Source organism: Saccostrea echinata, unplaced genomic scaffold (genome assembly GCF_033153115.1).
Source record: "Saccostrea echinata isolate AGI-Se365-2 ecotype Australia unplaced genomic scaffold, CSIRO_AGI_Sech_v1 ptg000016l, whole genome shotgun sequence".
NCBI classification, from domain to species: Eukaryota; Metazoa; Mollusca; class Bivalvia; order Ostreida; family Ostreidae; genus Saccostrea; species Saccostrea echinata.
This window is the reverse complement of record NW_026889765.1, coordinates 1,866,078-1,883,053: the sequence shown is the minus strand read 5'-3', so window position 1 is coordinate 1,883,053 and position 16,976 is coordinate 1,866,078. Positions and strand designations below refer to the sequence as shown.

General features: G+C 34.3%; 1 protein-coding gene across 1 annotated transcript in view; it reads right to left on the bottom strand.

The window, feature by feature from the left end:
- The window catches only part of LOC133188802 (uncharacterized), a 65,690-nt gene extending 53,075 nt beyond the window's left edge, over nucleotides 1-12,615 (bottom strand). The window contains exon 1 of the mRNA XM_061324288.1: nucleotides 12,418-12,615. Coding sequence (XP_061180272.1) covers nucleotides 12,418-12,615 — 198 coding nt within the window. The remainder of the gene's footprint in view (nucleotides 1-12,417) is intronic.
- Nucleotides 12,616-16,976: the final 4,361 nt, after the last annotated feature.

Below are 16,976 nucleotides of genomic sequence, written 5' to 3'. Positions count from 1 at the left end.
AAAATACAACTTTCAATGATCCACGGAATGGCAATTTTTAAACAATATTAAACGATGAAGATATTTTGTCTAAAAACTTTTATTCGACTGAGCTATCAATTATTTTATTTACAGCGATTAATTATCAAAGGAATTACAATAAAGGTACCTTCTCAAGTTTAAAAGAACACACTTTACTATTTGAGGTTTTCGAAGAATTGATTTATTTTCATTACACCATTAATAGAGCCCCGTCCAAAAACCAGAACGGTTATCCCAGATCAAGCAGTCATGATTATCGCAATTTGGAAGAGGCACACTTGCTTATCATAACCATGCACTTAGTTTGTTTGATAAATATCCTTTGCTCATCATATCTATGCACTTATTTTGTCAGATTAATGTACAAAGTTAATGAGAAAATTCATAACTTATTGATACTATGAGAGAGCTAATTACAGTGCGACATTTAACTCCGGGCACGACAATGTCCAGACTTTTTACTACAATTTCTAATTGTGATGTCCTTAAATAAATTATAGCACTTGGTGGGATTTCTTAGCAGCATCTACGGGTCTCATGTTGAATTCTCAAATATCTCCTTTTTTAAAGATATGAAGTCCTAAAAGTCAGAATCCCATGGGAGGATGGTGGGATTTTTAGTTTAGTCCCAACAACTATCCCACCTTTCTCCCATGGGAGAAAAAGTGTCAGATGGGATACTTTCTCCCATTGGGATTTTTCTCCCACAAATTTGCTTAAATGGGATAAATCCACAATGAGTCATTTTCTCCCATACATGTTTGTTAAACATGGGTATATCCCATAGATTATGATGAGTGAGATATTATTATCATAATCTTTGGGATTAAACAGAAAGAAACAGAAAAGGTTCAAAAGTTTACGAACGACGACGGACAAAAACACACAAGAAGAAGACATCTGAGTGACGTGAGTGGCCAAAGTCACGAGATCCCATTTCTTGGATAACGTCAGACAACTCACCAGCGGAAAATTAATTTTGTTCATTTGTGCCCAATTTAGCAGCATAATTGGGGATCAACCTTATTTTATCGAAGTCCATCGAAATTCTTTTTAAAAACTAGCAGGATACCGTTTGTAAATTTCATTTTTAAATGATCAGATTTAAATATTACTTTGTGAAGAGTTACCCTATTCTGCTCAGAATGAGGAATTCATTAATAAAGTTTGCAGTTTATCGGAAAATACATATTACCTGCATCACTTAACCGGGTTCAGAGCTCCATGGACAGCAGTTAATGATCGTTTTATAGTAAATGTCGAAGAAAAGCCTTCGATCAAATCATTTAATTACAATTTATTCGATTTCTATGGTTACTTTGTTTCAGTTTGTAAAAGGTATTCAGTACTCCTGATAATTTGCAGTATCCAAAGGTGATTGCCATGAGTCCCAGGCGAATTGACATTGTGCTGAGTAGCAAGCTTGCCAAAGATAATGGCATTTGGTTATTAAGCTTAAGAAGCGGGAAGGCAATAAAACGCTTAATACATGTACTTTGTTAAAATATAAAAAAAAAAATTGTTAAAGTTACCGTTGTTCTTGGAAATCCCCCAATACCGGAAAATTGCATTAACATGATACATATCTTCATTAATGTGCGTAGGAAGATGATGACTTTGTGTAATTCACGGAACAAATAGTGCAGAGCGAAATAAGTTTTGAATTAATAATGGAATTAAAAGTTTAATGGAAAAGAAAACAATTGTCATATTAACTATTAATGTTCGTGAACCTTGCCAGTCTCCTGAGCTGTCTCCAAGTGCGAGTTTGTTTTTTCCCCGAGCTACATGTATATTATTAATTTCTTATACTTTCTTGTCCCTTTGTAAAAGAGAACCGTTCATTTGGTCCAAGAACCAATTATTCAGCCAAATAATGGGGGGGGGGGGGTTACACTAAACGACGATATTTTCATGGTGAGTCGGTCCCTTCATAAAAATGTTTTCTTCATCTCACTTTGTAAAAGATATTTATTCTCTTGACTTTAATCTGCACTACAAAGTATTATAATGCCTCCATATGATTTTTAGGTCAGGTGACCTATTGCTATCAGTTTTCGTCCGTCGGCGTGCGTCGTCCGTTAACAATTGAACATTTCCAGCTTCTCTGAAACCGCTCAACCAATTTTGGCATATAGCTTCTATGGGTGAAGGGGAACAAAAATTGTGAAATTCATAGCACGCCCCCCCCCCTCGAGGCATGAGAAGTGCCAGGTGGGGCAAAAACCACTAAAATTAATGCAATCTTTCAAAATCTTCTTCTTTACTCCTGGACATCAAGCAGTCAAACTGTTGGCATGATTGTAATAAGCATTGAGCCCTCTACCAAAGATGTGAAATCCATGGCCCCAGGGTCAGGGGTTCTGGTGCTAGGTCGGGGCTCTATTGAATATACATGTATAGTGAAAATGATGAGCAAGAGTGCCTTTTCCAAAGTTGTGAAATGTCTGGCCCCAGGATCAGGGGTTCCTGTTGGGTGGGGCACTACTTATTATATAGTGGAAATGCATTTTTTTTTTGTTCCTCTGCTCTGCCTCTGGATATTAAGTAATCAAAAAAGGCATGCTAACTGTATAATTATGATGAGCAATGGTACCTCTTTCAAAATTGTTAATTTCGTGGCCTCTGGTTTAAAATACGAACCAAAGTCAATTGTTGGAAAGTTGTTATATGATACTCAGGTAACCTATAAGGCCCGTAGGCCTCTTGTTTCAGTTGAACCCTGTATTGTTGGGATAGATTTCTAAAATTGCTTTTAACAAATTCAATACTTGTTTCAAAGCATTTGAATCCTTTTTGTGGGCCTATCCCTTCGTATAATGTATCGTTCAACAGATTAGGATGTTTGCATATATTTGATAATTTGTGGCTTGGGAGATCTTCATCGTCGCAAGCCACGGGTTTTGTGTCCATTCTATGTGGAAATAGAATGGACACAAAACCCGTGGCTTGCGACGATGGAAGATCTTATGAAGATTATTTTTCTTGTACATTTTTGGGGTAAAACTTTGAACTACTTTGGTCGTCACATTCCTATAATCTTTAATCTACGCGACCTCTCCCTGCTGATGCTTGCTATAGATTGGACAGTCTGTACCCTTCTCGTTCTTGAGAAGAAAATTTCCCCCTATACATCTTTATGTAAATAAACCCTTGTGAACCCATTTCAGTACAGGAACCATCTTTTTTTTTTTTAAAGAAATATCTTCTAATCTTCATTGCAGAAGGATGCTTGCTAGTAAGTTAAACAATTTGTAACCTTGAAGTTGTTCATGAGGTTTTCTTATGAATTTCTTTGTTAAAAAAATTAGAACCCATTGTGGCTTCATCACAGCTTCAGGGGTCATGGTTTGAATAGATATGAATGTTTGGTATGGAAAATAGAAATATAGTTTCTGCTTAATTTGGCTCATTTTAAGGATGTGGTTCAAGTTAACATGCTTTTGAAATGAGCCCATCCTATTTTAATTATTTTTTAATAAAAAAAGGGGGGGGGCTCCATCTATTTAACTTAAATACATATCAACAAAAGCTGTTTTGTGGCAAGTTTGGTGAAAATTGGCCTAGAGGCTCTGAGAAGTTAAAGAAAAGGTGATAGACACGACATACAAAAACGAATGGCAATAGGTCACTTGTCCTGATTTAAAAAAAACTCATTAGGCAGTTCCTTTGTTAATTTTAGCAAAAACAAGTTGGTCATGAAACACAAGGTCTCAAATGCGAGGCCAAATTTCAAGCATGATTACGACATTAATCGTGATAATTACAAACTTAGGATGAGTTGAGTTTAGGTGTTGTAATATTATCTGGATATTATAAATGCATACTATTGTGGAATTAAGTAAACTTTCTGACAACAACAAGGATCTTCACCTTCCCACAGGTTTTGTCAAAGACACTTGATTGTATATAATCGTATTATAAACAAATTTTGCATAGTATGTATTGTATACGAATATGTCGCACAATATCAATGTTGTTACACCCGAGGTACAGTTATCATCATTCAACTTTATACATCAAATTAAAACAAAAAATAATTCCAAGGGTTTTTTGTAAAGTGATACGATCTGTGAATACTAAATTCGAGAGTAATGATTGAAATTCATGCATATCCCATACGAAAATGTCTCTAGTAGTTGATCATCAACTGACTTGAAAACATAGTTGAATGTCTTTCTGAAAATTTCTCAACTATTTTGATTAAATTGGCCAGTTGATGGTTTTCGCCGAGTTATCCATAAGTTGAATATGCTAATACTTTGAAAATTTCATAGAGAAAAGAATTACCATTGTTGAAGACTTCAATTTTGTGAAATCTTGCCGAGTTGACTGTAGTTTGAAAACCTCTAAGACTATATTTATGCTGGGTTTGAAGTCGCATTTGTATAGATCGGGTTTGCAATTCCATTAATTCTTACACAATTTAATTTGAGTTCAAGTTTCTGTAAGTGGAGAATTATGAATTGAGACATATGAATGTTGTTTTATGAATGATTTAGCTTGTGTAATTTATATAAGTACTAAAATTCAAAAATATTTTTGTTGATATATTTTTTCTCAAAGATATTGGAAAGACGTAATACTGTAACCTGGCAATAGCTTTAATAGATCCCTACCTATAATGTAGCTGTAATAGGTCCCTACTATTGTGTTCTTGCTAACATATTAAAAGAATTTCGATAGCTATTCGCGCATTAAATGTTTTGTTGTGCTTCTTTTTGTTTTATTGGTAAAAATATACCATTGCTTTTGACTTATATTATACTTTTTCTGAACAGAAAATAAAGGAGGTATAGCAATATGTGAGGGTGTGTCAGCTCAATTTTGTGCATTAAGGTTCAACGATACTCTGATAAGAGAGATAACTCTTAATGACATAAATGTCTATTATTCCTTTATAAATCTGTCAGGTCGAAAAGTCTTTTTTGTCCAATTTTGCCCCGCAAGCTATGCTGTAATTGTTTGTATTTTACTGAAGAAATACTTTTCTTTTGGATAATCATGAGAGTTAAAGAAACATTTTGTATGAGTGGGCAGAGGGTTTATGAACCTTAATATACATGTTAGAAGCCCATTGTTTTGACTTTTCCTACTCGGTTACCTGACAGTATATCAAAGCACATTGCTTGCCTTAGGTTTTCAAAACTAACTCCATTTTTCTTTCATTTTGATTGATTGATTGTATGTATGTTGTTTTACGTTCCGTTCGACAATTTTTCACTCATATAGAGACGTCACCATATACCGGTGAAGGCTTCAAATTTAAATCTTTACTCGGCACCCAGCCATTGAGCAGTGAGGATTCCTTGTGTCAACGCCTACCGTGACACGGGGTTTGGCTTTTAAGGTCTCATCCGAAAGACCCGTAACTTTCACTTCAAAGTGCCGAGCGCTTGGCGAAGGAACAGTTGCTACATATTTTTTATCAACTTAGGTCAGTTGCAGTCGTGATTCGAACGCACGGAGCGAGCGCTTTTTTCTGTTTTGAAAAACATGCACTGACTAATGGCGTTATACATTCAACAGTAGTCAACTGCATAGAATATAGGAGCATTCAAAAGTGGTCAACTGCATGAAACGTAAAGGTGTATTCAACAGTGGTCAACTGTAAAGAAAAAAATATGGGGAGTTCAATAGTGATCAACTGCACAGAAAATACAGACGTAGTCAGCCGTTACGCACGATGTAATTGTTTAGTACCAGGCCTTTTAAACCTCTCAGTGATTTCAAAACAATATACTCGCAATATGGGCGATTTTGCTATGAATCAATAGGTTTTGAATAGGTTTACCCGATTCTAGTCAGAAAATAACCTTTTAAATAGATTTAATGCAAAATATAGAATTTTACAGGTATTTTAGTTAACATTTTAACCAAGGATCGCGCAACTTTCTAACTTTCTTTGGCAGAGTGTTTAAAAATGAATATACAGTCGCAATACAAGCGCAATCCATATCGTTTGTGACTTCATTAGCAATTTTGCATTCAATGGTGGCAAGAAAAAAATGCAATAGATTTAAAAAAGTTAAATTTTATATTTAAGAAATTTGAAACTTTATAATTATACTCTTTACAATACTTTTTACAACAACAACAACAAAAATACAGAGAAAGGATCTTTAACGCAAAAATTAAACATGTGCATATTAATATAAACATTAAATTTACTCAATTTCAAGAAGAAAAATAATGTGCATTTCTTAAAGATTTGAAATATTTCATTAAGTTTGATATTAAACTGGATGCTTTGTAGCGAATAAATGGATTACAAGTTCAGCGATAATGTCTTGAGTCTAAAATGACATGCAAAAATAAGATCAATCTGTTTTTCGAGGGGTTAAATTCTAATTTTTTCTTCATTGATTACAAAAATAATTATATGTTCATAATATGCTAATCCAAACGGTCAGAATGAATGTCAAATTGAATAATTTACTCCTTTAATATTTTAGGAGGTTCAATATATTTGTCCAGTGGACGTTTCTGGCGCGTAACTCGTTTTGCTTCAACGTAATGCACAAAATGTGTTTAAGAGTGCTTTGAGTAACTTACAAACTTCACAAACATATCGAAAGAGCCCTTTTTGTTCATTTATTTAATTACAAGTAGTCCATAGCTATTGTTTTTTAAACTCATATTTCAATTACAACAAGAGGCCCAAGGGCCTTAACGGTCACCTGAGTATGATACAACAATTTCAAGGATGCATAGAGTATAAAATGAACTGAAAGGTGAAGCTTTGTTGCCCAAAAGCAAGAAAAATAGGGTGATCATGATCAACAAAATAATTGGTCTTAATATTCATTAACAGTTCATAAATTAGGTTCTAATCTGTTCCCCATTTATCACTATCACCATACAGTATGTTAATAAATTATCAATGCTTCTGTACTATTTTAATCCTTTGTTGAAATCTCTTACATTGGCATCTCTTGGTCTTTGATGAATATTTAACAAGACAAGTTATTTTTGTCTCATTTTTATTTATCTACTACTTACAAGTCTATCTGATCATTAAAACTATGGAAGTACTTTTTGTATTATACAATAAAAGTTTTTGCATAATTCTCTTGTTCTATTTACCTTTCAAGTACATTATTTACAGTGATAAATTATCAAAAGTAAATGGCAAAGGGGAATAACTCCTCTCAGTAGAATTTAACTAATAGAGCCCTGACCAGGACCAGAACACTTGACCAAATGGTCCAGATGTTCAAAAATCTGGTAAAAATTCCCTTCCTTATAAAAACTTTTACTCTGTTTGCCTCAGATATGCCCAGGTGCGGAGAAGATTTTTAAATAAATAATGCATTTTTACTACAGATTCACTATTATACTATTATCAAAAGACCCCCCCCCCCAACCCCCAAAACACCAGAGCTTCTGACCCTTGGACCATATGTTTGCTCATCATCACTTTGTTTATCTGCTTAACACTAAGGAGCAAACAGGATTATTTAATAGAATTAATGCATTTTCACTAAATTATCAAGAGCCCCATCCTCACACCAGCACATCTGACCCAGAGGTCATGAAATTCACTACTCTGGAAGAAGCACACTTGCTCATCATAACTATACACTTAGCTTCTTTGCTTTTTTAACCAGAAGAAGAAAAGAATATTTTCAAAGAAATTTTGCTTTTTCACTTTATAATCAATAGAAGCCCCCCCCCCCCTTTCCACCAGAACCCTTAAACCTGGGGTCATAAAATTCACAATTTTGGAAGAGGCATCCTTGTGTATCATAACAATGTACTTTAGTCTGTTTAAGCAATACCCAGGGGCAGAGAAGAAGATTTTCAAAGAAATAATTCACTTTCACTATAGGATCTATATAGCCCCGCCCTAGCACCAGAACTCCTGTCCCCGGGGCCATGAATTTCACAATTTTGGAAGAGGCATCCTTGCTTATCATAACAATGTACTTAGTTTGTTTAAATAATACCCAGGTGCAGAGAAAAAGATTTTTAAAGAATTAAAACATTTTCACTTTATAATCAATAGAGCCCCGCCCTAACACCACAACCCCTGATCCAGGGGCCACGAATTTCACAATTTTGAAAGAGGCATCCTTGATTATCATAACTATGTATTTAATGTGTTTCAATAATACCCAGGAGTAGAGAAGAAGATTTTCAAAGAATTAATGCATTTTCACTACATAATCAATAGAGCCCAACCCTAACACCAGAACCCCTGACCCAGGGGCCATGAAATTCAAAATTTTGAAAGATGCACTCTTGCTCATCATAACTATGTACTTAGTTACTGAATTTAATACCCAGGAGCAGAGAAGAAGATTTTCAAAGGATTAATGCATTTTCACTATATAATCAATAGAGTCCCGCCCTAACACCAGAACCCCTGACCCAGGGGCCATGAAATTCACAATTTTGGAAGAGGCACTCTTCCTCATCCTAGCTATGTACTTAGTTAGTTTATTTAATATCCAGGAGCAGAGAAGAAGATTTTCAATGAATTAATGCATTTTCACTATATAATCAATAGAGCCCCGCCCTAACACCAGAACCCCTGCCCCAGGGGCCATGAAATTCACAATTTTGGAAGAGGCACTCTTACTCATTATAACTATATACTTAGTTAGTTTATTTAATACCCAGGAGCAGAGAAGAAGATTTTCAATGAATTAATGAATTTTCACTATATAATCAATAGAGCCCCGCCCTAACACCAGAACCCCTGCCCCTGGGGCCATGAATTTCACAATTTTGGAAGAGGTACTCTTACTCATCATTACTATATACTTAGTTAGTTTATTTAATACCCAGGAGCAGAGAAGAAGATTTCCAAAGAACTAATGCATTTTCACTATATAATCAATAGAGCCCCACCCTAACACCAGAACCCCTGCCCCTGGGGCCATGAATTTCACAATTTTGGAAGAGGCACTCTTACTCATCATAACTATATACTTAGTTAGTTTATTTAATACCCAGGAGCAGAGAAGAAGATTTTCAAAGAAATAATGCACTTTCACTATGTGATCTATATAGCCCCACCCTAGTACCAGAACCTCTGACCCTGGGGCCATGAATTTCACAATTTTGGTAGAGGACTCAATGCTTATTACAATGATGCCAACAGTTTGACTGCTTGATGTCCAGGAGTAAAGAAGAAGATTTTTAAAGATTGCATTAATTTTGGTGGTTTTAGCCCCACCCCTCAGGCCCCAGGGGGGCAGGGACCATGAAATTCATAATTTTTGTTCCCCTTCACCCATAGATGCTATATGCCAAATTTAGTTGAAATTGGTTGAGCGGTTTCAGAGAAGAAGCTAAAAATGTTCAAATGTTAACGCACATCGCACGACGCACGCCGACGGACAAAAACGGATAGCAATAGGTCACCTGAGTGACTCAGGTGACCTAAAAAAGATAACGATACGGTACCAGTCAAGCTAGTATGTAACACTATTAGAAGCGTTACATCTATTTTCGCATAGCGTTATGAAAGCGTAAAGTCTCAACAGTGGTCAACTGCATAGAAAATATAGGAGCTTTCAACAGTGGTCAACAGCACAGAATACATAAGAGCATTCTACAGTGGTCAGCTATATGCAATGAGTTGAACGCTCCCTCATTTGCGTGGAAAAATTCAACTAATGTTCAATTGACAGTCAATTCATTGTCAGCGAATAGTCAATTGAATACTCCGATCGAGTTCTCGTATTAATCTTTTTTCCTATGGGATGGGATATTTATTAAAATTTAAAACTATGACATAGAAAACTGAACAAAAATCAGTTCTTGTGAGAAAAGAGGAAAGTTAGTTAATGAAAATGCAGATCGACAACCCCGACATTTTCACATTCAAATTAATTATTAATAATGGGAAGGCATGAATAAACACTGGTCGCAAAGATAAATAGTATAAAATAAAATTTCATGTGAGAAAAAAAAGTGGTCGTGTGTTACAATTTTAAGATCATATTTCTGAATGATGACGCATGTGGTAATTATAAAGACACACACCATGTAAGCATGTTATTTCGATGTTCTTGTAGAATTAATAATTTTTATTTACGCTATTCTTTTTTTTTTAATTATTTCAACCATATTTTTCATACAATCACATATCGTATCGTCAAAAATATGTAAAACTATGGAAAAAACAATTTTTGAAAAGAATAACCATAATAAAATATAATTTACAGACACATTAACATATTCTTTCAATTTATAGAAAATATAAAACGGAATCGGTATTCCAATAGTATGAAAATCATGGTCGGAATGATGTAATATTACTTTGCCTCATTAAAACGATCTCTTTAAAAGAAAATACAGTTACAATGTCATCATCATTAACGAGATCAAAGTTTGTGCTCAGGGATGGATAGAGGAGGAAAAATTTTATTTTGATTTTATTATTTGGTCTTAGGACAATTTGATTTGTATTCAATAAGCCTTTAGGATAGATAGGTAAGGAACAAGAACATTCTATGTTTAGTACATTGTATTTATTAATACCTCTGGTTGTATCACCTGCCGTGTTACTTTTATAGATTTGTTCGGCAGGACCGAAAAAAGTTGGCGTCGGACATTGTTTTTCACTGTCTGTCTCGAAGAGTATCATAATCCCACACTTGGATGCTCCTCTGACTAAAATCCATTCCAGTAATCAAACAGGAAGGAAAGCTTAAGCTACATGTACAGTAAATGGTCATACATGGATGGAAGTCCTTAGAATAAACATTCATATAAATGATTGTAAGCCTTGCTTCATGGTGATGCTGCTTTCACTGGTAATAATTTCATGGTAAAATATATTTATTACGGAAGAGAAAGTTAATACTATGCAAATCATGTTATTGATTGTCTGATATTATCATCCTGTACTAGGCACATCTCAAATTGGGGCTTAATTACTAATATCAAGGCAATGGAGTTGTCATGTTTATAGAAAAATCAACACTGGTTTGTTTTCTTTTGAAAGAAAAAAATCTTTCTGTTAACATTCAGGGTAATTTTATCTTTTATCAGAAAAAGACGAAGTTCTTGATTATGCATATGTCTACAAAAATCTTACATACTGTTATTCTTTGTGGCTTATTTCTCTGGATACACCAACAGCTTCATGGCGTTTAATCATACATTGTATTTTTCAAACGCTTTATTTTTCATGATGATGAAAAGATATACAGCCCATATATCACTATATATTAGGTGACAAATTAAATTGTGAATAAAATGTAAAGCATCATACTGTATATGGAAATTCATGGTGTTGTTTTTATTAATAAGCGCCTTTTGACGTTTTAATGCGATTACTGGTAAAGGGCAAAGAGGGCACGGTCTTGTTTGAAATAAGACTGAGTACAATCTTAAAGTACAGGCAAATAAAAAAAAACTTTTTTCAATCTTGATGAACATTATTGGATATTTCTCTTACATGTGTGTTGCTTTTGAATATAATCAGCTTTTCTGAAAAAGAGCTTAACCGCCTTCCAGAACGTAGTTTAATATGGAATATACCACTTTTTCATTCTTTGTTTTTTTTTTTTTTTTTTTTTTTTGGTCCTTTAAAAAACTTTTTTTTACTGTCAGATAACAGGAAAGCATAGCGTCTGAAATGAAATTTCCCGACTTCATGGTTCATATCCCACAAAGTTCAGCACATATTGAAAATGCATTTTTTGTAGAAATTCCTTTTTTAAGACAACGGTACTAACTTTAACATGATTACAGTAAGCAACGGACCCTTGGACGTAATTCCGAAGTATATGTCTCTAAGTGCAGAAATTTTCGTGAACTACAGCTATTATATATGAATGTTTGATAATTTACATTTATCATAAAGTTAGAGTGGCAATGTGATGAAATACCTAATGGAGAAGGAATCGATGATCAAACTGAATAATTTAACTCGAATGACACAATAGATTAATCACTGTAATGCATTGGAAAAGGAAAAGCACGTTTCAAAAAATTTTATATAATTAATTAACATCAGCAACGGAAAAAGTGAAAAATTCAATGACGACAAGAAGGAACTTCTGTGTGCGCATAACTTCAAGAACAAGCTGGGAATTAAGTGGAAACTTATGTTAGTCTCAAGACAATGGGCATTTTTTTCTTTTGGTTTGTTTCATTTCTTAATTTTTTTTTTGAATATCATTAAATCTTAGTGCAATGCTGTTCAAATTGCTCAAAAAACTTGTATTTCTTTTATATATGTATTGAATTTAAAATAATGTTTCACCAAATATTGGCAAATATATGAGAAAAAGTAGGGGCATGATTTAAATGTACCTCTATATGTATTGCATTTGAAAATTTCAGCTAGTCCCCGTTTACCACTCTTGAATGTAACGCGCATTTTTAACATTCAAGATTAATTGTACAACTACATTAATGGAAAAAATCCCATACCTTGTCCTTGTATATATATTTCCTTATGGCGCTGAATCCAACCGCTAGTAAAGAAGCAAAAAACCCGAAGCCTAGTATTAGCCAGAAAGCCTCGGTTATCTTCAGTGAACCCTGAATTCCAGTAGATACACCATTTATCGAAGACGCATGGTCATTTATTAGAGATCCACACACCGAATTATTGAAGATGGTAAACATTTTGTTAAATATCTGAAATGTCTCTAAAATAAGTTTCGAATGCACATGTCAATAGAGCTGTGAAAACAAAATTACTGGAACAAACCTTACAACTGATCTGTCAAAATTATACGTTTATGTTTTAAAGATTAGTACGTCAAGACATCTTAAGGGTTAGCTTCACAATCCTCTAATCCGTTAAATTTTCATATTACAGACGCAAACATCGACATGTGATTCCCTCTACGTGCAGCCAAGATTTAACAGCGCTATCCTTAGGGTTGTACATATATCTTCATAGTCAAATCAATGAATGAATCTTCGATATCGTTTTGTGGCTGAAGTTCGCAGAAGGATGTTTCATTTAGCTCTTAAGATTAAACAAAAACCCCGACTTTCCTAAACTACACAGTTTTTACAATGAGACTGTTACATGGAGTTAATTTTCTATATCTTGGAGATTGTAAATTTGTAATTCGTAATTTTTTAATTTTTAAACAATTTCTATCTAAACACAGAAGTAAAACTTTCTTGTTAAAGACTAAACTGCTTAACAGATCGGATAGATTTGATGAACTCAAATTTTTTTTTAAAGAAAAGGTTTTGTGTTTGTGTGGAACACAGATGTTGCAATTAAACATTTAATAGTGTATGTATGTGATTTCGTTAAACATTAATTTTCAATTACTATAACTGTCTTATTTTCATTTCAAGTTTCTTTTCAAAAGATTCCACTAGCTTATGAGAGTTCTAGACAAGATGCCGAGAAAAATCATGTCATATTGGAATACTGGGAATTCACTTATTTTTGTGGGGGCTGAGTTTTTGTTATTTTCGTGGTATGAAAAGATCCACGAACTCATGTTCTTCATGAAATGTTACAATTTCAGATCGAAAGTACCTTTCTGAAACCACGAAATCATTTCACCTTCAACTTGCATTTTTCCTCGAACGACGAAAATCTGACCCCTGGAAAAATTAGTGATTTTACGGTACGCTTCATCAATGGGCAAACTTTTTTTACGGTGTTTTTACAGTTCCATGCATGGTTAATTAATGCATAAATATTTTCTTGTAATAAAAAGTGAACAGATTTCAGTAGACAAAGTATTTCATTTCCATGTCGAAGGCAAAGACTTAATTAAAAAAAGGAAAACATTTCCAGTAGAGGAGTCCACAGTTGCCTTTGCCACCACTTCGTGGAGAAAAGCTGAGTAAAATTTTCCCCCTTTTTTTCGATCGGTCATTTTGGCAGTTCTCTGTTTTTAAAAATTCAATAACGTAATTATCTGATTGCCCAAAAGAAGGGGTATCTCATACATTAATTTTGTATGACAAGCATCAAACTTACCTGTAGTTTCACCCTCTCAGTACACATAGGTAAGCTTTTGGTCACATGAATATAAGGTAGCGAATGTTTCAAAATGATTCATGACCTATCTCCTAAATGATTGTTAAATTATTAAGTATGTTTTAAGAAACTCAATTACAATTATTTCAGAAATTCCTTATCTCAGAACCTCTTCATGGTAAAATGTCTGATATTTTAAATGTCAATTTTATGCCCTTTTCGAAGAAGGGAGGGCAAATTGCTTTGCTGCTGTCTGTCGGTCCACCAACAGTTTTCGTTCATTTTCTTCACAGAGGTTGCACGTACTGAAATGAAATTAGGTCTACAGATTTATCATAAGAATATCTAGGTCAAGTTCTGTTTTGGGTACGATAGAGCAACTTTTGACAGAGTTATGCCCCTTGGACTTAGAAAAAGTCCAGTTATTTGCAGTTTCCGTTCATTTTCTTCACAGAGGTTGCACATACTGAAATGAAATTTGGTATAGATTTATCATTAGAATGCCTAGGCCAAGTTCTGTTTTGGATACGATAGAGCAATTTTTGACACAGTTATGCCCCTTGGACTTGGAAAAGTTCCAATTATTTGCAGTTTCCCTTCATTTTTTTTTCGCAGAGGTTGCACGTACTGAAACGAAATGTGGTCTACAGATTGATCATGAGAATATCTAGGTCAAGTTTTGTTTTGGGTACGATAGAGCAACTTTTGACACAGTTATGCTTCTAGGACTTAGAAAAATTCCATTGGGGGATGTGTTTCGCAAACATCTCTTGTTATAACTGACCGTGTTATTCTTTATCCCACTTCAGGTAAAATTGTAGAATATTGATTGGCTAAATATAGAACACATGACGACCTGAAATTTTCTAATATACCGTCTCCGAGCAGGGGGTAAATTAAAAATAGAGCGCAAGATTCTGTTCTACGTGTTTTTGAGGCAAACAAATGGCGGCAATCAAACGGTTTGTTTGTTGAAAATTGTACGTATCTTTAAATGTGATGATGTAATACTGAGAATATATGATGTTCAATGATATTTTAAATTACATTTTTAACATGTTACTGACTTTGAAATGGAAACTCGCACTGGTACTCGTCTTCGCCTCGCTGAATACGGAGTTCCATTTCATATCCTGGTTGACTCCAGGTCAACAACTAATTGTGTAATTGATGATGTCTGTAGTGTTGCAAGAATTATTATTTTATAGTTTTACAGTTTTGTTTATTTTACTACTGTGGAATCATCATTGATCGTGGGGGATCAATGTTCGTGGATTTCGTGGGTAACCCTTACCCACGAATTTACATCCCCACGAACAACTATTTTGTCAACGTACTGATTAATTAGATCTTTCAAATAAACGAGCTGCCCACGAAATTACATCCTCACGAACCAATAAAATTTTGCTTGCCCACGAACATTGACCCCCACGAATTTAAATGATTCCACAGTATATGTATTTGTGATTTTTAACTGCCGTAATAATGACTTTTGATTGAAAATTATTCTTTTAAATAATAGCCAGAGGTTCATGTACATAAGAAACAAATACGTAAGGGTTTTCGTCATTTAATCCCACGAAAGAAAGTAACCCAGTGAAGTTGTGAATTTAAGAATTCGTTATGTATTTAATTAGGACAAATACATCATTTCAATACACTTCTGTTGAATATACATTCAGAATATTTTAACGGGTGCTGACTTAATATAGAATCTGTGAACAACGTCATTATAATGACAGCTCATTCAAAATATTCCAATATCACAGTCCCTGGTAAATGCATGCATACGTAATAGTTAAACCTGTGAATGACTTTGCCATGCTTCTTTTGTAAAAATGCAGAAATGTCTCACGTAAAAGTAGGTTAAGTTCATCGTATTCTGTATTATTATAACAAGTTCTTGCTGTGAAGAAAAAAACCCTTTGCTTATCAGATTTCCGTCTACATCTAATATCAATGAATAATGATGCAATACCTTGGTGTGAGGACAACATGATTAGGCATATCCATGACTTTCTGTAATAGTAGGATTATATTAGGAGAAATCTGAAATCCACTTCGCCCATTCTTTAAGACGAAGATTTCTCTTAAAGCTAACACGACTCGTAAATAGTAATATGCCATATTGGTTTTCCTATCTTAAACATCAGCACTAGGGTACATATTCCCTTTGCATTCGTTACACCTGATTGCACACCTGGAATTCATGTAATATTTCTTATTTGTGTCAGTGTTTATATTTCATTATTTTATGTGCATTATTATTATTACATGTATGTGTTTATATTTTATTATTTTATGTGCATCATTATTTTGTGTTTGTAATGCATTGACTTGTGCGATATATGTTACTTTTTTCCTGACGTGGTTGCATACATTTGATAATTTATGCGACCGAGTAATAATGGCAGTGTAAGACATGTCAATACACGTAGGATCTCTACAGCGAAGTACTTCGAACTGTGAAGAAATAAAAAGCTTATACAGGGGCTCAAGAAATATAAGAGAACGAAGAGAAATATGGCGGACAGGGACAAATCTATTCCTTTTACGATGAAATATGGAGATAACGAACAGTATTGAAGCTCAAAGTCCATTTAAACAATATAAATCAGGAGCAAAGCAAACACGGACCTGCAAAACATTAGAGATAGGATCATGTGCCATGGAAGAGTGAACATCCCCTGCTTACCGGTCACACCGGTCGTGTTCAGCTTTAATCAGTCTCATATGGAACCCCAACCCATTCAGGTTGGCACGGATTTAAAGGATATTGATTCTGATTCACTAGGAGACTGCGATGGTGAAGATGTTAAAACTACAGAGTTAAATGCTCGAAATCTTAATAATGCGACACATGACTACACCACCCTATATAATTGGTTAAAATGACATGGCTGTAGCCAGCAGAAATGAACATCCTTCTAACGCTATACAAAAATACTAAGGGGACCCATTTCTTTAGAAAAAAAGCATTATTCTCGTCATCTGCTCCAAAAACTGATGGAAACATCCATTACTTGTATAC